This window comes from Hemitrygon akajei, chromosome 12 (genome assembly GCF_048418815.1).
Source record: "Hemitrygon akajei chromosome 12, sHemAka1.3, whole genome shotgun sequence".
Classification (NCBI taxonomy): Eukaryota; Metazoa; Chordata; class Chondrichthyes; order Myliobatiformes; family Dasyatidae; genus Hemitrygon; species Hemitrygon akajei.
The window spans coordinates 21,894,035-21,917,992 of NC_133135.1; the positions used below are offsets into that span (position 1 = coordinate 21,894,035).

Below are 23,958 nucleotides of genomic sequence, written 5' to 3' on the forward strand. Positions count from 1 at the left end.
GCTACACCTTGCCCATGGGTGACCTGCAGGCTAGTGGACGGAAGGAGTGCCCTACACCTCCTTTAGTAGAGATGTATCTCTACCCCGTTACCCATGTTTGCATACCTCTATCAAATCTCCCCTCATTCTCTTATGCTTCAGGGAATAAAGTTCTAACTTGTTAGGTTTAGCAAGTTTGTTGGGTACTATGGAGCAAGATGTACATGGGCCCAAGTCTAAATTAACTGACTGTTAGCACAGCAACAGTTGGCACCTGGGCTTTTGGGTCATGGAAGGCCATACTAGCTCTCTGCGCCCACTTGCTCTGGAACATCACACTGCTAGCACAAGTGGAGTCTTTCTTCATATGAAAGTCCTGCCATCCCAGAAATCAATCTGGTGAACCTTCTTTGTACTCCCTCTATGGCAAGAATGTCTTTCCTCAGATTAGGGGACCAAAACTACACGCAATACTCTAGGTGCGGTCTCACCAAGGCCTTGTACAACTGCAGTAGAACCTCCCTGCTCCTGTACTCAAATCCTTTTGCTATGAATCAAGACTGGTGATCCAGAACTGTACAAGTCGGCCAGGTACAACCTACGAATAGCTACTCTAAGAGCGAAAAAAGCAATTCTGATTGACACATTTCAGCTCTGGCAGAACTTGCAGAACGTCACTTCCTACAAAACGAAACCTAACATCATGAATGGCTGTGATGCTTCACTCCCAGATGAGCTCAGTGTATTTAATGCATGCTTTGAATGGGAAAGTAATACTACACCTGTGTGAAGCCTGGTGACCCTGTGATCTCTGTCAGAACATCTTTCAAGAGGGTGAACCCTCAAAAGGCATCAAGCACTTTTTGGTGTGCCCGGTAGGTTTCCAAATAATCTGTGGGAGTGCTCAAGGACGTCTTCAATATCTCACGGCTGCAGTCCAAGGTTTCCCCCCACTTCAGAAGGGCAACAGTCATACCAGTGTTCAAGAAGAGCAGGGAGAGCTGCCTCAATGACTATCACCCAGTGGCACTCACATCTACTGTGAAGAAGTGTTTTGGTCACAGCTAGAACTAACCCATGCATAAGCAGGGACTTGGACCCACTGCGATTTGTCTATTACTACAATAGGTCTATTGTGCATGCAATCTCACTGGCTCTCCACTTGGCCTTGGATCACCCGGACAATACTATGTCAGGCTGCTGTTTATTGACTACAGCTCGGTGTTCAACACCATCAACAAGCTCTAAAACCTGGCTCTCTATACCTCCCTCTGCAACCGGATTCTCGACTTCCTCGCCGGGAGACCAGTCTGTACTGTAACAGCTCCTCCTCGCTGGCAATCAACACTGGTGCACCAAGGGTGCATGCTTAATCCACTGCTCTAATGGCTCTACACCCACGACTGTGTGGCTAGGCACAGCTCAAACACCATCTATAAATTTGCTGACGACACAGCTGTTGTTGGCAGAACTTCAGATGGTGACGAGGTGACGACAGGAGTGAGTAGATCAGCTGGTTAAGTTGTGCTGCAATAACAACCTAGCACTCAATGTCAATAAGACTGTAGACTTCAGGAAGGGGAACACACAGCAGTGCTCATCGAGGGATCAACAGCGGAAAGGGTGAGCAGTATCAAGTTCCTGGGTATCAATGTCTCTGAGGATCTATCCTGGGCCCAACGTATTGATGCAATTACAAAAGCACAACAGTGGCTATATTTCATTAGGAATTTGATAAGACTTGGTATGTCATCTATAACATTCACAACTTTCTACAGATGTACCATGGTGAGCATTCTAACTGGTGGCATCACAGTCTGGTATGGAGGGGCCACTCACAGGATCAGAAAAAGCTGCAGAAGGTTGTAAACTCAGTCAGCTCCATCATGGGCACAAGGCTCCGTAGTATCCAGGGCATCTTCAAGGAGCAGAGCCTCAAAAAGGTGGCATCCATCATCAAGGATTCCCATCACCTATGACATTACTAACATCTGGAAGGAGGTACAGGGACCTGAAGGCACTCAATGATGCAGGGACAGTTTCTTCCCATCTGCCACTAAATTTCTGAATGGGCATTGAACCCATGAATTCTACCGCAGTTCTTTCTCTCTCTCTTTTTGCACTAAATATATTAATGCTGATTGGGGTTGTGGGGTTGTTGGGGAAGTGTGGCTCAAAGGACTAGAAGGGCCTCCTCACGCTGTATCACAAAATAAACAAATAAATAAACGCACTGCCTCCGTAAAACAACACATGCCATGATATATGCCACTGATATTAAACCTGATTATGATTCTGAGTCAGTGCCACTGGAATTGACCACCAACCAACAGCCCATGGGAATAAATGTTGGGATAGAGGATGCAGACAGGGGTTGGTGTTTGAAGAATTAAAATTATTCAAAGTTCAAAGTAAATTTATTATCAAAGTACATATATGTCACTGTATACAACACCAACGTTCATTTTCTTACAAACATTCACAGTAGAACAACAGAATTGATGAAAAACTACACACAAAGACTAACAAACAACCAATCTGCAAAAGACAAACCACAAATACATGAAAAAACACTAATAGTAATGTAATATTGAGAACATTTATTGTCGAGTCCTTGAAAGTAAGTCCATAGGTTGTGCAATCACCCTATTCCCTCAGGGTGAGGGAAGTTATCCACCCTGGTCAGGACCCTGATGATTGAAGGGTAATAACTGTTCCTGAACCTGGTGGTGTGGGACCCAAGGCTCCTGTACAGTTGGCCCTTCTTATCCGCAGGGGATTGGTTCCAGGACCGCTCGTGGATACCAAAATTCACGGATGCTTAAGTCCCTTATTCAACCTGTCTCAATGCGGTGGACCTTAGGACCCAGCAGAACTCCAGACCTTATTTGACCTGGCTCGGTGCGGTGGACCTTAGGACCCAGCAGAACTCCAGACCTTATTTGACCTGGCTCGGTGCGGTGGACCTTAGGACCCAGCAGAACTCCAGACCTTATTTGACCTGGCTCGGTGCGGTGGACCTTAGGACCCAGCAGAACTCCAGACCTTATTTGACCTGGCTCGATGCGGTGGACCTTAGGACCCAGCAGAACTCCAGACCTTATTTGACCTGGCTCGATGCGGTGGACATTAGGACCCAGCGCCAGAGCTCTGAATGCGCAGTGTTTCTGTTCACGAAAATAATCACGATCACGATTGAAAATAAAGTGGAAATAATAAAGCGATCGGAAAGAGGTGAAAAGCCATCGGTCATTGGAAAAGCGTTAGGCTACAGTTGGTCAATGATTGGAACAATTTTAAAGGATAAAGTGAGAAAGGCTCTGCCCTGATGAAAGCTACAGTTATTACCAAGTAACGCAGTGGTTTAATTATTGGGTTTTGAGTTTTTGATCCTTCATGTCAACCCGGCACGGTGGAAAGCGCACTCGGGAGCGATCTGTCCCGAGTCCCAAGAACTTCCGTTCCCGAGCCCGGCGCTGAAACATACGTTCTTAAGTGTTTCATATGCATAAAAAGGTAAACCATATACTAAGACAAACGTTTGACTAACTGACGCTAAATAATACCGATGTACCTGTTCCGACTTACTTAGTAAGAGAACTTCCGATTTTTTCGATCCCGATGCACGATAACCCACACACATCCTCCCGTATACTTTAAATCATCTCTAGATTACTTATAATACCTAATACAATGTAAATGCTATGTAAAATGGTTGTTATACTGCATTGTTTAGGGAATAATGACAAGAAAAAAATGACTGTACATGCTCGAACAACAAGCGCTGGAAGAGCACTTCGGGTTTTCGCGATCCGCGGTTGGTTGAATTCGCGCATGCGGAGGGCCAACTGTACTTTCTTGTACAGGTTACGAAGGTCCTTTCAAAGGTACAAGTAATTAACTGTACATAAATTCAGTGACAATGAATCATATTGAACTATGCACAATGCAATTTAGATTACATCTTCAAATTAAGATATACTTATCTGAATAGTTGGAAATAAAAGGATTTAACAGAGGGAGTTTGACATTTCTCAGGCTGCTTGCACAGCCGTTGCTTTTAATCAATGAACTCCGATTAGATAGCGTTGTCGATCTGAGCTGCGCAATAACCACGTACGTACTAAATCAATTCCACGAACTTTGCAATTTCAGAGGAAATGCTCAGTTCCATTAATTCCAAGGGTGAATTTGTGAGTGCAGTCACTGATTAGCTGTGATTTTATTGTGTGTGTGTGAGTGTGCGTGTGTATGCATCTGTACAGTACTTAATGATTCCAGAATTTGTTCCAAGTGTGGGTGGTATCCATGATATTTCTTTTGAGATGAGCAGAAAGTTTAAAAAGTGTTAGTATTTCCAGTGCAGTTAATAGGCAGGGGTATGATGTTTCTAGTTCAGTAACTAATCATGTCATTAAATTCAAGGGGCACTTAGTAATTAGGTATCATATTCCTGTGGGGTGAGTAATTAGAAAGCAATATTCCTAATAGATGGAATGAAGTCCCATGAGCATTAGTAATTAGGGTATTAAATTTCCACTGTGGGAAGTAGCAAAGGATGAATCTAAAACATAATTACTATTTAAGTAGTATTCTTGATGCATTGGAATATGACTTTTGTAGTGTCTATAATGGGTAGGGCATAGCATTTCTTGAACAGGAACTAATTAAGAGTAGAATATTCCCAAAAGAATGAATAATTAAGGAAATGATATTTCTCATACAGTTTGTTAGTAGAGGGTGCACTGATAACTTTGTTACTCACATATTTTAAACCACTCTAAATGAGCTGTTTCGTTTTAAGATTGGGTTGTCACTGCACCATGGGAGCCCACCAGGGAATGTGGAACGGTGAACCAGAATAGAAGAATGTATGTAGTGTTATGCTCTATTAACTTTCTTAATCCTTCATTTCACTTGCAGCAAATTAGTGCCGAACTAGACACACAGCTCATCAGCTCCAGGGTACTTCCTGGCAACTGAACACTGAACACGTAAAGATGAATCAGGGGCCAGACAGGGCTGGATTGTCCCAATCAACACTTGAGCAATCTGCTGATTCCAAACAGGAGCAGGAAGAGGCCATTCAGCCCATCAAGCCAGTTCACCTATTTAATATCATAACCGATTTTTCCCTCTGTCAATTCGTGTGTGTGTGTGTGTGTGTGTGTGTTTTTGTGTGTGTGTGTGTGTGTGTGTGTGTGTGTGTGTGTGTGTGTGTGTGTGTGTGTGTGTGTGTGTGTGTGTGTGTGTGTGTGTGTGTGTGTGTGTGTGTGTGTGTGTGTGTGTGTGTGTGTGTGTGTGTGTGCACGCGCACGTGCGCGCTTAATAATTCCAGAATTTGTTCCAAGTGTGGGTGGTATGCATGATATTTTTCTTTTGTGCTGAGCAGAATTTTTTTTTAAGTGTTAGTATTTCTAGTGCAGTTAATAGGCAGGGGTATGATATTTCTAATTCAGTAGAAAAAGGGGCAGAGGCCATGGGGATGTTGTAATGAGGAGTCACAGCATCAGAATAAGGTGAAAGACATTTGGGATAGAGAATCTGACCAATTTTCTTGTATTGTCAGAAAATCACATGGGAGGAAAAATATATTTCAGAATTTCAGAAACATCTATTTGAACATTGGTGGAAGTAGTTTAAAATCAATTAATTTTTGGTTTTATATCACTAATGGTACAATGACAACATTTAAAAGACAATTGGAGAGGTACACAGATTTTAGATGGTTACGAGCCAAGTGCTGGCGATTGGGACTAGCTTAGATGTGGCACCTCAGCCTGTATGATACCCTGCATACTCTATGAGTTTGACAAGTGAAATCAGCCAGTCAAGCCAATTTCCTGCTATTCATGCATACCATTGTCCCACCTAGCTAGCCAGACCTTTACACACCCCCTCTAATGGCAAGTATATATTTTTTTAGGCAACTAGAACAAAACTATGCACAATACATTAGCAACATCTATAAGGAGAAACACTGTCGATGTTTCGGGCGGAGACCCTTCGTCAGGACGAAGAGTCTCAGCCCGAAACGTCGACAGTGCTTCTCCTTATAGATGCTGCCTGGCCTGCTGTGTTCCACCAGCATTTTGTTTGTGTTGTTTGAATTTCCAGCATCTGCAGATTTCCTCGTGTTTGCACACTATGTGAAGGAAGTAATTAAATTAAGATAGTTCATAAAATATCATAATGATGTTACCTGAATAGGAGGGCTTGAGTTATTGGGAGAGATTGAACAAGCTGGGGTGGTTTTTCAGGAGTAAAAGAGGCCAGAAGGCACATGCCAGTGATAATAAACCTGGTTCTGATTCTGATCATAGGAGGCACATACAATATCTCCTATCATATCACCATAGAAAACATACACAGGCTATCCATTCTCTCCAAGCCTGTGTTGGTTTCCCATGGTAGGGGCATCTAAAACTCAAGCATTTTAGAGAATGTCTGAAACTAGCTTAAGGTGAGAGGGAGGACATTTTAAAGAGGATCTAAGGGGTAACTTTTTTACAAAAAGAGTAGTTGGTGTCTGGAATGTGCTACCAGGTGAAGTGATGAGGCAAGAACAACATTTAAAAGGCAGTTTGACTAAGAGGTATGGAATTATGACAGACAAATTATTACAGACAAATGGGATGAGCATAGATAGGCATAGTGGTCAGCACAGGCCCAGTGGGCTGAATGGCCTCATTCGCTGCTGTACCATTCAGACTTTATGATGCACTATACATACCTTCTACGCTGTAGGTTTCCTTTCAGTGAATGGTCTATAAGAACATCCATCCGTATATCAATATTTCTCAAACTACTTTCTTGTACCTTCAGCATCTCAAAATGCTGGTAGTGATCACTGACTACAGAGTTGAGGGATGAAAGAAGGTTATGCGCAAGTTCAACAACAAATCTGCTGCGCAGCGATCCCTCCAGGGCAAAGGGAAAAAGTGGTTACATTTTTTCCTCACCCCACACTCAAATCACCGTAAAATGAAGAGACAGATCTTCACAACACCTCACCATTTAACAGTAATGCACTTAGAAACTCAGCACAGGTGCCAGCAAGTACTTTAGGCATTGACCAATGCAGTAACTTATCCCTATATTCTGGCTGGCTTCTGCCTCCTGGCCACAACACCTTCAGACACAGGTTACTCGATACTTGAGCTCTGATGACCTTGTCACTGTCTTCCTTAATCCTTCCACAGCCTCTATCCTGTCATATTGTTTTTCTAGCATCCGGTCTTGACTAGGCCTCAAATTTCCCCCAGCTAAACATAGTCCAGATCAAAAGCGTCAGTTTCTTCCTCTGTCTAAGCCCATTCTCTAGACATCAATGCCATCCCTCTCCTGACCATCCTCGCAGACTGAACCAGACTCTTTACAATCAAAGCATCCTATCTGACCCCAGACTCACACCGATTCTGATTGCTGAGACAATGGCTTTCTTCTCCTCACACCCACCTCAGTGTTCTCATGAGCATCGTGAAGGTACAACAGAATCTTTCTGAGGGGTTATATTGTACTCGCTAGAACTGTTAATCTGGCATCACACACTAAATGATGGAGGAACTCAAGAGCATCTATGGAGGGGAATAATCAGCCGACATTTTGAACCCTTCTTCTGGAACATTGACTGTTTATTCCACTCCATAGGTGCTGCTTGACCTGCTCAGTTCCTCTAGCATTTGTGTATGCTGCTCAAAATTTCCTGCATCCTGTGTTTCTGTTAATCTGGCATGAAGGAGGGAGATTGAAAACCCTGGTTGAATGGTGCCCCAACAACCTCTCCCTCAGCATCAGCTAAAATAAAGAGCTGATCGTCGACTGCAGGAGGAAGAACCCGGAGGTCCATGAGCCAGTCCTCTTTAGAAGATCGGAAGTGGGGAGGGTAGGTAACTTTAAATTCCTGGGTGTTATCTATCAGAACATCTATCCTCGGACCAGTATGATAGTGCCATCACAAAGAATGACAGTAACAGCTCCACTGTCTCAGAAGTTTGCACAGATTCCGTACATCATCTAAAACTTTGACAAACTTCCAAAGATGCACAGTGGAGATCATACTAATTGGTTGCATCATGGCCTGGTATGAAACAGCAGTGGCCAGGAATGGAAAAGCCTACAAAAAGTGCTGGATACAGCCCAGTCCTTCACAGGAGAATCCCTCCCCACCACTGAGCACATCTATGAGGAATGCTGCCACAAGAGAGCAACATTCATCAAGTACCCCGTCACCCAGGACCTGCTCTCTTCTCGCTGCTGCCATCAGGACGCAGGTAATGGAGCCTCAGGTCACACACCACCAGGTTCAGGAACAGTTACAGTATTACCCTACAACCAGCAGATTCGTGAACCAACTTGAATAACTTCACCTCAAATCTGAATGGATTCCGTGACCTATGGACTCAGTTTATGGAACTCATGTTCTCAATATTGTTTACTTACTTATTTATATATTTTAAACTTGCACAGTTTGTTTTTCTTTACACTTGGTCTTTGTGTGTAGTTCTCATCAATTCTATTGCACTTCTTTGTTCTACTGGAAATGAATCTAAAGCCTTATGTGGTGACACATATGTACTTTGATAATAAATTTACTTTGAACCTTGGGGGTGTCGCACTAACAGGTTTTTTTCAGGTTAATGAATGTGATTCTAATTAATATTTCACACTTAATTCACTTCAGAAATATTACACAGCAGGACAATCAAGTTTCAGCAAAACTGGCAAGTTTCAAGAGAGCGCAATTACCGAATAGTGGGTTATCGGATTTTTCCTGTAGGAGGTTCACAGGACTGTACAAGCTGCTCCAATGTTGAGTCTCAAACCTAATGGTGCAAACTGAATGTTCCAGTCTGTCTTTGACAACATTACATTGTTTCCATGTAGGAACATTGCACAGATATAGAAAGAATTCTATTTACTCAAAGTTACATTAAGCATCTTCATCCACTATACTCTGCTATTTTTTTTTTAAAAAGGCAACATTTATCAACATTCACATTCAACGAAAGTCTACAAATTGTTGCGAGCAACTACTTACAGGTTTTTAAAAATAATTCCCTGGACTTGAACTTGGGGTTTAGTTCTTCATGAGTTGAAACCTGCTGTGGATTCAACCCACACACAACGTCGCGATGGAGAGTTGCCCATGCTAACTTGATTCATCTCTAGCAAGAGATCAATTGATTTACCTGAACAGTTTCAAATTTCATCACCAGTTTCCATTCAATCTGTTGGTTCTGCAAACTTTATCTCGCTTCCTACATCCCTCCAACCCCCTACTTGCGAGAGCTCAAATTGCTAGTTGGGCCAAGAATGTTTACATTTGTTTTGCTCGAACTTGCATTCCACCTCGTTATGTTACAGGTATTTTTCATTCAACAGCTTCAATTACAGAAAGCAGATTTGGTTGATCAGAATTGAAGTGCATCATCAGTCGTCTCTTCATCAGGAGCTCAGCAGCTGGACAGAAACTGTACTCTATTTCACCAGGTGATTAGTGAGAGGATGGTTCAAGTCGAGTTTCAGATAACTCCGCAACTTTGTGAGCTTAAGTTACTCTGAAAGATCCATCATCCATGCCATTTGATGTCATGGAGAGGCAAGGTCATATTTGATGCCATTCCATTTCATAAAGTTTGCAAGAACTTTTTCTCTACACATTGGGTGTTTGATGGTCTTTTTTAATGGCTTTTTTTTAAATGGGCATGATGTTATTTTTCTCTCTGCACATTTGGATGTTTGACAGTTTTTTTAAAATATGGGTTCTTTAGGATTTTTTCGTTTTGTGGCTGCCTGTCAGGTGTCAAACCTCAAGGTTGTATAATGTATGCATACTTTGATAGTATATGCACTTCGAACAATCAGCCAGATCTGAGAGCCATGATCTATTAATTCCAAGCTGTGACATATAAACAGATCACAAGCCACCTACTGTACATTCAGTCATGGGACGTGAATCCAAGCATTACAATCCGTCTTCTTTTAAAGCTTATTTATAGATACAACCTGGAAACAGCCCTTCCAGCTTATGAGCACGTGCCACCCGATTACACCTACGTGACCAATTGACCTACTGACCTGTAGTTTTAGAATGTGGGAGGAAACCCATGCGGTCACGGGAAGAAAGTACAAACTTCTTACAGACAGCAGCAATATTGAACCAGATTGCTGGAACTTTAATATCATTACGCTAACCATTACACTACTGTGCTGGCTGAATAGAACAGCAAATATAATCTACATGACTATTGATTAGTATCAATCAGCATTTCCAGCAATCACAAAAAGTTATATGGACTCTGAAAGCATTGAAGGGGCCATGACTACAGATAAGCTTTTGAGTTGCTTGCAACTACAATTTTAACAAATACTGTATTACTTACCAATTATTCAGCATCATTGATGAAACTTCGTGCCAGTAGGCAAACATTTCTTGCAACTCTTAGACTATTCCTGCATCCTCAGTATGAAGTTCAGCAATAATCTTTTCTTTCAAACTGGTAGGTATTACCAGTATATAACCCTTAAGTATTATTGTGAGAATAGTGAAATTGTGTCAGTCCCTCATAGGTCAACTTCTATCTCTCCCTTTCTAATCCTGCGCAAGGACCTCATCACATTTGAAATGTACAGTGGATTCCTGTTCATTGGGATGCACTGGGACCAGTACATTGTGGCCCAATTAAGCAGATGCTCTAATTGGCAAGTTTCATGGAAATAGTTTGTCTTTTTTATATATTTTTAATGGAGTAACAAATTATGTATTTAAAAGAAATTCAGAACAAACTAGAACACTACCAATAGTACTACAGTACTATAACGCAGTATATTAATTCCTAACAGTTATCGACAGAGAAATTCATCCAGTGTACGCAATGAACAGAATCAACACAGACACCTAGTGCAGATAACGGACTGCCTTCATACAATACTCTCAACAACTGCATCCTCCAAATCTTCATTTTCATTGTATTATTCAAGATGATTGTCGATACCTTCAAATTTTTCGTAGTTCCTAACTTGTTGGGAGTAGTGAAATCATTTCATTTTCACTCCTGGCCATTTCTGGTATCTCCAAGCCTGAATGAAAAACCTACAGCACAATACAGGCCCTTTGGCTCACCAAATGATTGGAACTGCAGTGAGCAAAACAGTTCTGAATCGTCTTACTGTTTATTGCTCACCAACTATCAGTGGCAAAAATCACCACTTTTTAAAACACGTACACACACACAATTGACTCTATTTAAAAACCGTTCGCTCTAAGTGTGGTGTGAAGTCAAAATGGCCACACAAGCCTGCGTGACTGAGACTATTTAGAACCTGTTTGGCAACAGTCTCCTGCCCCAATAAAGTGGCAAGGTATCCCAAATAAATGAAGAGAATCCCAGCAATTTTCTTGAGTAGTTTTTGTTCTTTAAGAGTTGTCCCAAATAAGAAGCTGCCCTGGGTTAACTTCAGGCCTAATTAACTGTATTTGGATGAGTAACTGAAAGGCCAAGAAGATGACCTTAGATACTGAGTGTTAATAAATCTGAACATAGTTGCAAATCTCCTAAAGTTGATACACAAACTCCAGGACATTAATGCATCTGAGGATTTAAACATGGAACCACTAAAAGTTTTATAAAACAATTTTCACTTTGTACAATCTCAAAGCAAAATGCTCCAAGTTTCAACCTGTATACTTCACTCTCCCACTGGATGTCATTTCTCTTTAAATGGGACCGAATTTTTCTCAGAATCAAGATGATTTTTAAACATGCTATTGAGAAGAAGTGTCCAGCATTAGGGAATCCAGTCACAGAATGCCAGGCAGTTGCACAGTGCAAGATACTCCTAGCAGCATTACAAGGAGAACAGTGAACTTTCTGCACCAGGGACTCAATAACTCTTTCCTCATCCTATCGTCTCTGTCCCTGGATTGACAGCTCAACGTGCAAAGAGGTTAACGTAAATTTATTGTCAAAGTACATATGTCACCGTATACTATCCTGAGATTCATTTTCTTGTGGGCATTCACAGTAAATATAAAGAAACACAACAGAATTAATGAGAAACTGCACACAAAAATGGGACACACATCCAATGTGCAAATACAGAAATAAGAATAAGTAAGCAACACATATCAAAAACATGAGTTGAAGAGTCCTTGAAAGAGAGCCCAAAACCCAGCAGATCTTGAACCCATTCCTCATTTCTAACCAGCTACTTAGATCATAGAGGGTTTATGGCATAGGCCTGTTTCTGTGGTGTACTTTTCTATGACTCCAACCAACACACCGGGAGGTACGCTAGGGGTAACACACAAATGTCACTACACATTCTGGCGCCAACACTGCACACCCAGCACGCTCAGCAGAATAACACAGAACACAATAAGCAACAAAACAAGCCCTATTCCTCCCTCCCACCCCTCCCACACAGCCATAGTACTGTCTAGGTCTCTAACCCCAAGACAGTCTATATTCTTCAGCCTCCAACAGTCCTGGATTCAGGTGGAGACCAAACTCTGATGGACCTCTCAGACCACTTAACATTAGCAAAAATAGGTTTTATTTGCAGCTCATTAGATAGATAGATAGATAGATAGATACTTTATTCATCCCCATGGGGAAATTCAACTTTTTTCCAATGTCCCATACACTTGTTGTAGCAAAACTAATTACATACAATACTTAACTCAGTAAGAAAATATGATATGCATCTAAATCACTATCTCAAAAAGCATTAATAATAGCTTTTAAAAAGTTCTTAAGTCCTGGCGGTAGAATTGTAAAGCCTAATGGCATTGGGGAGTATTGACCTCTTCATCCTGTCTGAGGAGCATTGCATCGATAGTAACCTGTCGCTGAAACTGCTTCTCTGTCTCTGGATGGTGCTATGTAGAGGATGTTCAGAGTTTTCCATAATTGACCGTAGCCTACTCAGCGCCCTTCGCTCAGCTACCGATGTTAAACTCTCCAGTACTTTGCCCACGACAGAGCCCGCCTTCCTTACCAGCTTATTAAGACTTACTGTCCTACTTGGAGATTGATTTTAATTTTCAGCCAAGTCTCTCACTCACCTCCACTCCGTCATACTCTTCATCAAAGAGCTTCAGGTACTCGGGGAGCCCCAGCTGGGCCAGCCACTTGGAAATGGGGAAATGCTTCATCAAAGGTGCGTCCAGCCCTCCCCAAACCAGCTCCAGGCTCTGTTACCAGGGAAGGGAAGTGGATACTTACAGTACGAGCGAGGTGAAGAAACTAAAACCACATTCTGCGATATGAAAGTGAAAGGAAGGAGGGCTCTTCTCTCTTATCTGGGCTGTAAATACTCAGTCATTTGGAACACTTACTTCATTCACTGAAAGGTCTGATCCAATCTCCATTCCCACAGCACGAAACAGCAATGTGCAGAGAAGAAAGGCAGCTTATTCTGCATCTACAAGCAGTGCTGCCATAGAAACCAGCATCCATCATCAAGGACCCCCACCATGCTGGCCACGCTCTCTTCTTGTTGCTGCCATCGGGGAGGTGGCACAGGAGCCTTCAGTCCCATACCATCGGGCTTCTGACCAGTGTGGGTAACTTCACTCCCCTCAGCACTGAACTGATACCACAACCTATCAACTCAAGTTTCAAGGACTCCACAACTCTTGTTTTCGGTATTATCTCTTATTTACTCTTTGGATTTGCACAGTTTGTCTTCTTTTGCACATTGGTTGTTTGTCCGTCTTTGTTTTTGTGCAACTTTTCATTGATTCCGTTGTGCTTTATTGCACCTATAGTGAATGCCCGCAAGAAAATGAATCTCAGGATATGGTGAAATATATGTACGTACTCTAATAATAAATTTACTTACAACTATGAGGGAGCCACAAACAGACTGTGGCAGCATGGCTGTCTGCTCATACACTTGTCAGATGATAGAGGAGAAAGTTAGAGTAGGGACTGGCGGAAGAACAGGGACGGGTACAACACTTCCTCCCACAGACACCAATCAACCCACCGAGTTCCTTCAACAGACTGCTGTTGAATCAGAGTATATTCATCATTTCCCACTGGGTTGTAAAGGTTATCTTACTCTTGGTAATGTACAAGCATTAAGTACAGTCTCAAAGCTATTTAACCAAGGCAGAGGGAGAGACATGGAAACAGAGCCATGCTGATAGTGATGTCCGTTGAGCTTGTCCTAATAGCTCTATAAATCACTCATATTCATGCGCCTGTTTAGACAGCTTTTTTTTAAACGCGCTGCTAATGTGCCTGCCTCACCCATTATTTTTGGCAGCGCATTTCAAATGCGCATCACCACCTTTAGGTGAAGCTGCTGCCTCTGATATCTTTGTCCTGGGTCCTTAAAGATGGATGCCACCTTTCTGAAGCATCACCTTTTTCAAGATGTTGTCGATAGTGGGGAGACTGGTGCCCATGATGGAGCTGGCCAAGTTTACAATCCTTTGCAGCTTTTTCTGGTTCTGTGTATTGGCACCTCCATACCAGCTGGTGATGCAACCAGATGAAACAATCTCTGTGGTAAAACCTCTCACCTGTCTCCAGCTATGTGGTGATTGAAAAGCACAGCAGTGCCTCTAACAGCTCAGACAGCTGAAGGAGTTCGACATGTGACTCAAATCCTCAGGACTTTCTACAGGGGCACCATTGAGAGCATCCTAACTGGCTGTGCCATCGCCTGGCAGGGGAACTGTACTACCCTCAATACAGAGAGTGGTGCCAACAGCCCAGCACATCCGTGGATGTGAACTTTCCTCTATTCAGGACATTTACAGCAGCTGGTGCGTAAAAAGGGCCCAGAGGATCATCAGGGACTCCAGCCAAACCAACCACAAACTGTTTCAGCTGCTACCATCTGGCAAACGGTGCTGCAGCATTAAGGCCAGGACCAACAGGCAGGGGACAGTTTCTATCACCAGGCCATCAGATTGATCAATACACATCAATCCGATTGCATATCTGACTGTACATTGTATCTAACTGTATATAGAAGTATACAAAACAATAATGTATACAATCTTAGTGTCTGGGCAATATCCTCCCACATTTCCCTTCCTCATTACTTGTACATTCCTTGAATGTAAGAAATAAATAAAGAGCCTGACAGACAAATAAACAAACAAATAAATAAATAATATGCCTTATTTTTAACATGTTCTCCATGGGAAAAAGACTATGTGCTTTCACTCCTTCTATACCTCACTACTATAGATTGAATATCTAATATACTGCAGATGCTGAAAATCTGAAACAAAAACTGCAGCTGTTGGATAGAGTCAGAGTCATCACCAGCCTCAAAATTTTAACTCTGTTTCGCATTCTACAGATGATGCCTGGCCTTTACTGAGTGTTTGAACAAATTCTGTTTTACATCTCACCAGGGAGGCAGTAAATTCCTCATCCCATAACCACCACTAGACTCCATTGCTGGCATTATTAGGCAGAGAGGGACCAGATGCAGATTATGGGTTTTAGAGATAATACCAGCAAACACTTGCATTTCAGAGAAACAGAAATAAAATTAATGACTCATGCTGTGAAAATATTCAATATTTGCGGTATTATATTTTAAATAATGCCAACTGCATTCTCCAGAAGCCCTCTGGTGAATCAGTAACAATCAAAGTCACTTGTCACTATGAATCAATGCTTTTGCAGAAAAGCATTGGTACTTACTCTTTCTGTGTCCATCCTATTGTCCAGTAATGTCACTAAATAAATTAATAAAGATGTGGACTCGAACAGCGTGGGTCCTCCCTCGCCTTACGGGTTGGTTGTCCCTCCTTAATAATGTCCCACCCACAGATGAGGCAAGTGCTAATCCCAACCTGGCAACTAAATTTCTTGTAAAAACCTAATGGCCTGGAGCATGATGTTTCTCAGGGCCTCATTTCAATGTTATGAAATGCCCTATTGGGTACATTGTGTGTGAAATTGGAGGCCACCAGGCCCGAGACGTGTTGAGAAACAGGATACACTGTGTGCTTTGCATCACATAATTCTCATACAGGTGTTCCCCCCACCCTTACAAAGGCAGAGAGTTCCTATGAAAGCTTTCTTAAGCTGAAATGGCGTAAAGCGAAGAACCATTAATTTATATGGGAAATACTTCCGTAAAAGCAAAAATCCTCTTTGTAATACGAAAATGGGTGGCTAATGTAGGTCTCTTGTAAAAGCGAAGTGGTGTAAAGCAAACATTTGTAAAGAGGGGGACACCTGTATATGGAGTCTACACACCAAAACATCAAAACTCCAAGCAATCTCCTAGATGAGACTGCTTTGCTGTTAACAGGGACTCAATCTTCCCTTGCCCACTGCCAGGGGTTGTCAGTAGGAACCCAATCTTACTACACACAACACACAGAGGGTGGAGGCTTTCTGACTTTCCTTGGCAAGTCTTCCAAGTGCATTTCCTGCTGCCTTGACATTGGTATATTATTGTCACATTTACCGAGGTACAATGAAAATCTTATCTTACAGATCAAATTATTGCAAAGTACATTGAGGTAGAACACGGTAAAACAATAACAATGCAGAATAAAGTATAACAGCTGTAGAGAAAATGCTGAGCCAGGAAACAATTAACAAGGTCATAAAGATGTAGATTGGGAGGTCAAGAGTCCATCTTACTAGGAAACCATTCAATTGTCTTACAACAATGGGGTTAAGGCTGTCCTTGAGCCTAGTGGTATGTGGAAAAGAGAAGACTGACAGCTCTCCAACCGTGGCTCCACTGGCTTCTGACTCAACAGCTCATCAGCTGCTCAATCAAAGGTCTGCACAGTCTTCAAAGCTAAACGCAGTGGAGTTTCCAACATCGCTGCCTCTCTCCCAGATGAGCTAAATCTTTTTTTACGCTCGATCTGATGTCGCCAGTAACGAGCCCCTGAAGAGAGGCACTGAAGCGACTGGCAGCTTGGTCCTCGCTGAGGCTGAAATACACAGGTGTTTCCAACGAGTGGACAGTCACAAAGCTGTGGGACCGGACGGCGTCCCAGGACCGGTACTCAGAGTGTGCGAGGCACAACTGGCAGGTGTATTTACAGACATTTTTAATCTCTCCCTCTCCCAGTGTAGAGTGCCCTCCTCCTTCAAAACATCCACCAAAACATCCCTATACCCAAAAAGACCAAGGTAACATGTCTGAACGACTGGCGTCCTGTCACACTCACCTCAATAATAAGCAAATGCTTTGAGAAGCTGGTCAAGGACGACATCTGCAGCTTGCTACCACCCACATTGGACCCTCACCTACCAACTCAACCGATTGTCAGATGATGCAATAGCCACAGCTCTACACACAGACCTTACACATCTGGAGAAAGGGATGCTGTTCTTGGACTACAGTTCAGCATTCAACACCATAATTCTTGCAGGCTGTCAGGAAGCTCAAAGACTTTGTTCTTCACTCTGACTTGTGTAGCTGAATCCTGGACTTCCAGTCAGATCACTGGCAGGTGGCAAGAGTGGGCTCCCTCACCTCTGCCTGTCTGACCCTCAACACAGGTGCCCCCTCTTTTATTCTCAGTATACCCATGACTATGTCACCACCCACAGCTCCAATCTGCTAATTAAATTTGCTGATGACACTACATTGATTGGCCTAATCTCAAATAATAATGAGGTAGCCTACAGAGAAGTCATCACCCTGATACAGTGGTGTCAAGAAAACAACCTTTCCCTCAATGTCACTAAAACAAAGGAGTTGGTTGTGGACTACAGGAGGAATGGAGACAGGCTAACCCCTATTGACATCAATGGATCTGGGGTTGAGAGGGTGAACAGCTTTGAATTCCTCAGCATACACATCACTGAGGATCTCACGTGGTCTGTACATACCAGCTGTGTGGTGAAAAAGGCACAACAGCGCCTCTCTCACCTCAAAAGGTTAGTATGGGTCCCCAAATCCTATGAGCTTTCTACAGGGGCACGATTGAGAGCATCCTGACTGGCTGCATCACTATACTTCCCTCAATCACAGGACTCTGCAGAGAGTGGTGCGGGCAGCCCAGCGCATCAGTAGATGTGAACTTCCTACTATTCAGGACATTTACAAAGGCAGGTGTGTAAAAAGAGCCCAAAGGATCATTGGAGGGCCCAAGTCACCCCAACCACAAACTGTTCCAGCTGTTACCATCCGGGAAGCGGTACCACAGAATAAAAGCCAGGACCAACAGGCTCCGCGACAGCTTCTTCCACCAGGCCATCAGAATGATTAATTCATGCTGATACAATTGTATTTCTATGTTATAATGACTGTCCTGTTGTACATACTATTTATTATAAAGTACTATAAATTACACATTGCACATTTAGAAGGAGAAGTTACATAAAAATTTTTACTCCATGTATATGAAGGATGTAAGAAGTAAAGCCAATTCAATTCAAATCACACCCGATGAGGTTAATTTACCTACCAAGAGCCCTCATCCAACTAACTGCCTGCTGAATGACACCTGCCCCTCAAATCACCCATTCTATCCCACCCACTATCTCTATTTCCACTTTCCCAACTACTGTTTCCAATCTTTTCCTCTTCCCAACTACCACTTCCAATCAATGAACTATGCACATGTACTGTTAGGTCCCTCTGTCACATTACACTCTCTACTGCCCTCCCATGCATCATACATGTCCTCTGCAAGTTTGACTTTCCAGAATTTATCACTTCAATGTACCTGAATTGAAATCCATTTGCCACTCCTCAACCCACTTCCCAAACTGATCAAAATCCTCCTATAATCTTTGATAACCTTTTCCACCATCAACAACACCTCCCAGGTCCAGATCCGACACTAATTTACTGATTAGCATTGTTTACTTGCATCCAAATCATTTATATAAATAACAAAAGACCCAACATTGATCCCTGGGGCACACCATGAGTCACCAACCTCCATTCCAATAAACAGCCTTGACCAATCACCCTCTGCAGCCCACCTCTGAGCCAGCACTTCCTGGATTCAATAGGACCTAACCTTCTACAGTAGCCTACCATGCGGAACCTAGTTGAAGGCCTTGCTCAAATCCAAATAGACAACATCAACTACCCTACCCATATCTACATTTTTGGTTACCTCTTCAAACAAAAAACTGAAATATTCAAACGCGACTTCTCGTGCACAAAGCCATTCTGACTCCCCCAAATCAGACTATCCAAATCTGAATCACTTCATTGCCAGTGCGTGGAACACACCAGAATTGGTTGTGGTTCGGTGCCAACCATAAAACACAGGACGCCACAACAGACAATACAACAGCAACAAACAATTTACAAGACGATAGGGTAAACAGCCACGAGTAATCAACAAAAGACCATAAAACATAGGAGCAGAATTAGGCCATCTGGCCCATCGAATCTGCTCTGCCATTCAATTCTGGCTGATACTTTTTTTCTCTCCTCCTCAACCCCAGTTCCCGGCCTTCTCCTTGTAACCTTTGATGTCATGTCCAATCAAGAACCTTTCAATCTCTGCCTTAAATACATCTAATGACCTGGCCTCCACAGCTGCATGTGGCAACAAATTCCACAAATTCACCACCCTTTGGCTAAAGAAATTTCTCCGCATCTGTTTTGAAAGGGCGCCCCTCTGTCTTGAGGCTGTGTCCTCTTGTCCTAGACTCTCCCAACATCTTTTCTACATCTACTCTGTCTAGGCCTTTCAACATTTGAAAGGTTTCAATGAGATCCCTCCTCATCCTTCTGAATTCCAGCGAGTACAGACCCAAGCCATCAAACATTCTTCGTATGATAACCCTTTCATTTCTGGAATCATCCTTGTGAACCTTCTCTGGATCCTCTCCAATGCTAGCACATCTTTTCTAAGATGAGGGGCACAAAACTGTTCATAATACTCAAGGTGAGGCCTCACTAGTGCCTTATAAAGCCTTTCATCCTTGCTCTTGTATTCTAGACCTCTTGCAATGAATGCTCGCATGGCATTTGCCTTCCTCACCACTGACTCAACCTGCAAGTTAACCTTCAGGGTGTTCTGTACAAGGACTCCCAAGTCCCTCTGCATCTCAGATTCCTGAATTTTCTCCCAGTTAAAAAAATAACAATTAGCAGAACAGTCACATGTGCAAAGGTGAACATAAAAAACAAATTCAATAATTATCAACAGGACAGCAGGAAAGACCATTTAACTGATGTTGTGCAGGGACTGTCAGGATATTACATGAGTGAGGTTTGTTGAGAAGCTGGATAGCTGCAGGAAAGAAGTTTTGGAGATAACATGTTGTCCTGGTGGTGATGGACTTGTAGCATCTCCCTGATGGCAATTTGGTGAATAGGTAATTGCTGAGGGGGGTTGGAGTCAGCAGTAATTTTTTCAGCTCTTTTCTTCGCTCTAGCCTTGAACAGGTCTTTTAATTTTGGTAGATGGAAGCCCATATGCTGATAAGCCTATCCTATCCAATCTCCTCTTACATGTACAATCCCCATCCCAGGCAACATCCTGGTGAATCACTTCCGCACTCGCTATGTTGCTGCCACATCCCTCCTGTTGAGTGGCGACCAGAACTGTACAGAATAATCCACCCACTGGATTGTACAGGTTCAACACAACACCCCAACTTTTATACTCAATGCTTCAGACTATGAAGGGAAGTAAACCAAAATTATCCTTTGCCCCAGCAGCCCTGACCCTTAATCGTCTTCAAGTAACCTCCTTCTGTTGTCATCACACCAGTCGGCCCTCTAGTCCACCAGTCTTTGTAACCTTGTCCCTCCCACAGCTACTCTGAGTTATGAATTGGCAGAACTTTAGAAAGGTAGCCTTGGTCAGTTTTGTTACACACAAGGCCCTGGAGTTTGCATGCAGCAGGATTTCACTACCAAAGGTGTGAGTTGAGCGATACGAGTGCCACTTTAGCAACCCCTTTTCAGGCAAGTTCAATGTGTCCCAGCGAGTTTGAATCACTTCAATTAAACCTTATTAATAGCAAGCCAACATTTTAAATCCATTCATACCTGCCCTTTGAGCTAAGTGCTTTGTCTGACCATCCAAGAGGGCAATTGAATCAGGCACATCTGTGGGACTTGCATCACATATTCAGGCTAACAGGAAAGAAAATAGGTCCTCTCTGAAGAAGATCTATCTGCTTCATTAATGACCATCAATAATTTCTCGGTAATCATGACCTCTTTATTCCAGACTTGTTCCTCATCTGGTGGGAATATGGGAAACTCACTCAATTCCTGACTAGTCACTTGATGGAGGTGGTGGTGAGATAGTGAGATAGGTGGTGGTCTCTCTGTGACCTTGTGGGCTTCTTCAGATGGTCCGATTTCCACCCACAGTCCAAAGATGTAGCAGTGAGTAGGTTCATTGGTCATTGCAAATTATTCTGTGATTAGGCTAGGTGGGTTGCTGGGCAGCTTGGCTCATTGGGCCTGTTCCATGCTAAAGAGAGAGACAGAGGGACTCTAGGACCCTTCATCAGGACTGGAGAAAAAAGATGAGGTGGGAGGAAGGATCTTTTTTCCCAGTCCTGCAAAGGTCTTGGCCTGAAACATCAACGGTTTACTCTTTTCCACAGATGCTGCCTGGCCTGCTGAGTTCCTGTGTGTGTGTCTCTGTGTGTCGCATTGCTTTGGATTTCCAGCATCTGCAGATTTTCTCTTGATTCAGGCACCAGTTCAGTTGGCTTTAAACCAGGCCTTCCTTTTATCCCACATAAGCAGAGATGAACAATAAATGTGACCCTGGCAGCAAATACTGTACACTATTTATCAGTACCAAAATTACACATTAGACAATATTATTGTTGAGGACTGGACGGGCTGATAAACTGTTGCCATATTATGACCTTGAAACAAACAAGCTAACGCTACAAATTTATCAAAAACTAAACAAGGATGCTTCCTGTGTTCCTAGTAATGGAGTGAGTAATGGACAGGTTTGGCGCTGTATATAGGGATTATTTAAGGCTCATGCAGAAATGTATAAACTTCCATATTGACCATCAAGGCTTTTCAAAAGAATTTCATCAAGAACATTTCCAATCTGATGGAATTTCTGTAGTCTTCTTTAAGTTTCATGTGTAGGCAGACAATCTCCAACTTAACTCACTCTCCCATAGATATGAGTAATTTGAAAATCTCAAATTCTCATAAATGTGCACCATCTCTGCCTTCCATAACCTATTGTAACATTAGAAAGGAAATTCCTCTCATTTCCCTGTTCGTTTTGCCGGATATCCTAAACTGATGTCCCCTGGTTAGTAATTTTATTTACTTAATCAAGGCTGATTGTAACAAACATTTCTACTAAATTATTCCTCAACCATCCTTTCTCCAAAGGTGACTTTCCAGTCTCTGCAGGTAGGTGCAAATGGACAGGTACATGGGGGGGGGGGGGATATGGCCCGAATGCAGGAATTAGCTGAGTGGGAACTGTGGTCAGCGCAGACTCACTGGGCCGAAGGACCTGCGTTTGTGCTGGACTGCTCTCTGACTCCACAAAACTCATCTTGGTGAATCTCCTCTGCACCTGCCCTAAAGTGTGCTACTGGTCAATGAACCCACCAACACTCATTATTCCTCTTTTGCAGAATGTATTTACTTTTTCTAACAGTATAGTGATTTTTATGGACTGTTCAGAAATCTGAGGCTGGTGAGAAAGGAGCTCTTCCTAAAATGTTAGGAGTGAGTCTTTAAGCTCCTGTGCCTCCTCCCTGCTGGTAGTAACGAGAGTGGGCATGTCTCATATGGTTATAGTGAGGGTCTTTGTGGCGGATGGTGCCTTTGGAAGACGTCCTTAATGGTGGGGAGGGCTGTTCTGCACATTAGAGCTTCCTTATCAGGAGATGATGCAACTAGTTAGAATGCTCTCCACCTTACATCAGCAGAAACTTGCTAGAGTCTTTGGTGACACAGCAAATCTCCTCAAACTCCTAATGAAATAAAGCCACTGGCATGCCTTCTTCGTGCATCAATATGTTGGGACCAGGATAAATCGCTTGCGATGTTGATGCCCAGGAACTTGAAACTGCTCACCTTTTTCCCCCCACTGCTAATCCTTCAGTGAGGACCGACTTCCCCTTCCTGGTCCACAATCAATTCCTTAGTCCCACCACACACACACACACACACACACACACACACACACACACACACACACACACACACACACACACACACCCTCCCCCCCCCCCCCCCCCCCCCCCCCCCCCCCCCCCCCGGAGGAACTCAGCGGGCCATACAGCATCTCGGCCTGAAACGTTGATTGTTTACTCTTTTCCATAGATGCTGTCTGGCCCGCTGAGTTCCTCCAGCATTTTGCGTGTATTGTTTTCATTTCCAACATCTGCAGATTTTCTCTCGTTTGTGATCAATTCCTTAGTCTTGCTGACACCGAGTACAAAATTGTTGTTGAAATACACAACCACCAACTGATCTACCTCACCATCACACACCTCAGCCAGTGATGGCAATGGTGAATCCTTAGGTGTTGTTTGAGCTCTCCCTAGCCATATAGTCATGAGTGCACGGAGAAGAGAGCCTTGCTTTTGAAAGGTGAAGGGTTACTAATCATCTTTTGCCAGAGAAGGTGTTGTTTTTTGAAGGAGGCCTTAAACTGGATACAAAAAAGATCCCATTCTGAGAAAATAGTGGGAGAACTGTCCTCTATATCTTCACCACGTTACCACCGAATTAACCCCTCGGTAAGTAAAAACATTATCTGGACAAAGTCAGTTTCCACTTGTGGGGGATTTCCTTTTTTTGCCAAGTTTCCTGCATTGCAGCACAATACACTCCAAAAGATCCCCCACGCCCCCCCCCCACTGGCTGTAAAGCTCTTTATGATGATGTAAAAAAGCTCAAATAAATGTAAACTCAAGCTGACTGCTTGTTGTAAAGCAGTCTGCTCTAAATTAGACAGTTTCCAATGTTTTCCTGTGTACTGATGGGCTTAAACTCTACTCAATAGGGTTAATGTAAGTAGGAAGTTAATATTTCTGAGTGAAATTACAA

General features: G+C 43.0%; 1 protein-coding gene across 3 annotated transcripts in view; it reads right to left on the reverse strand.

Moving 5' to 3' along the window:
* bcar3 (BCAR3 adaptor protein, NSP family member) overlaps window positions 1–23,958 on the reverse strand; it is a 201,241-nt gene that overhangs the window by 144,894 nt on the left and 32,389 nt on the right. Inside the window, exon 1 of one of the 3 annotated variants that reach the window (XM_073062709.1) lies at window positions 13,049–13,182. The exons of the other annotated variants lie outside the window; for them this stretch is intronic. Coding sequence (XP_072918810.1) covers window positions 13,049–13,138 — 90 coding nt within the window. The 5' untranslated portion in view covers window positions 13,139–13,182. Of the gene's footprint in view, window positions 1–13,048; window positions 13,183–23,958 lie in introns of those variants that run through there. 3 annotated transcript variants of the gene reach the window in all.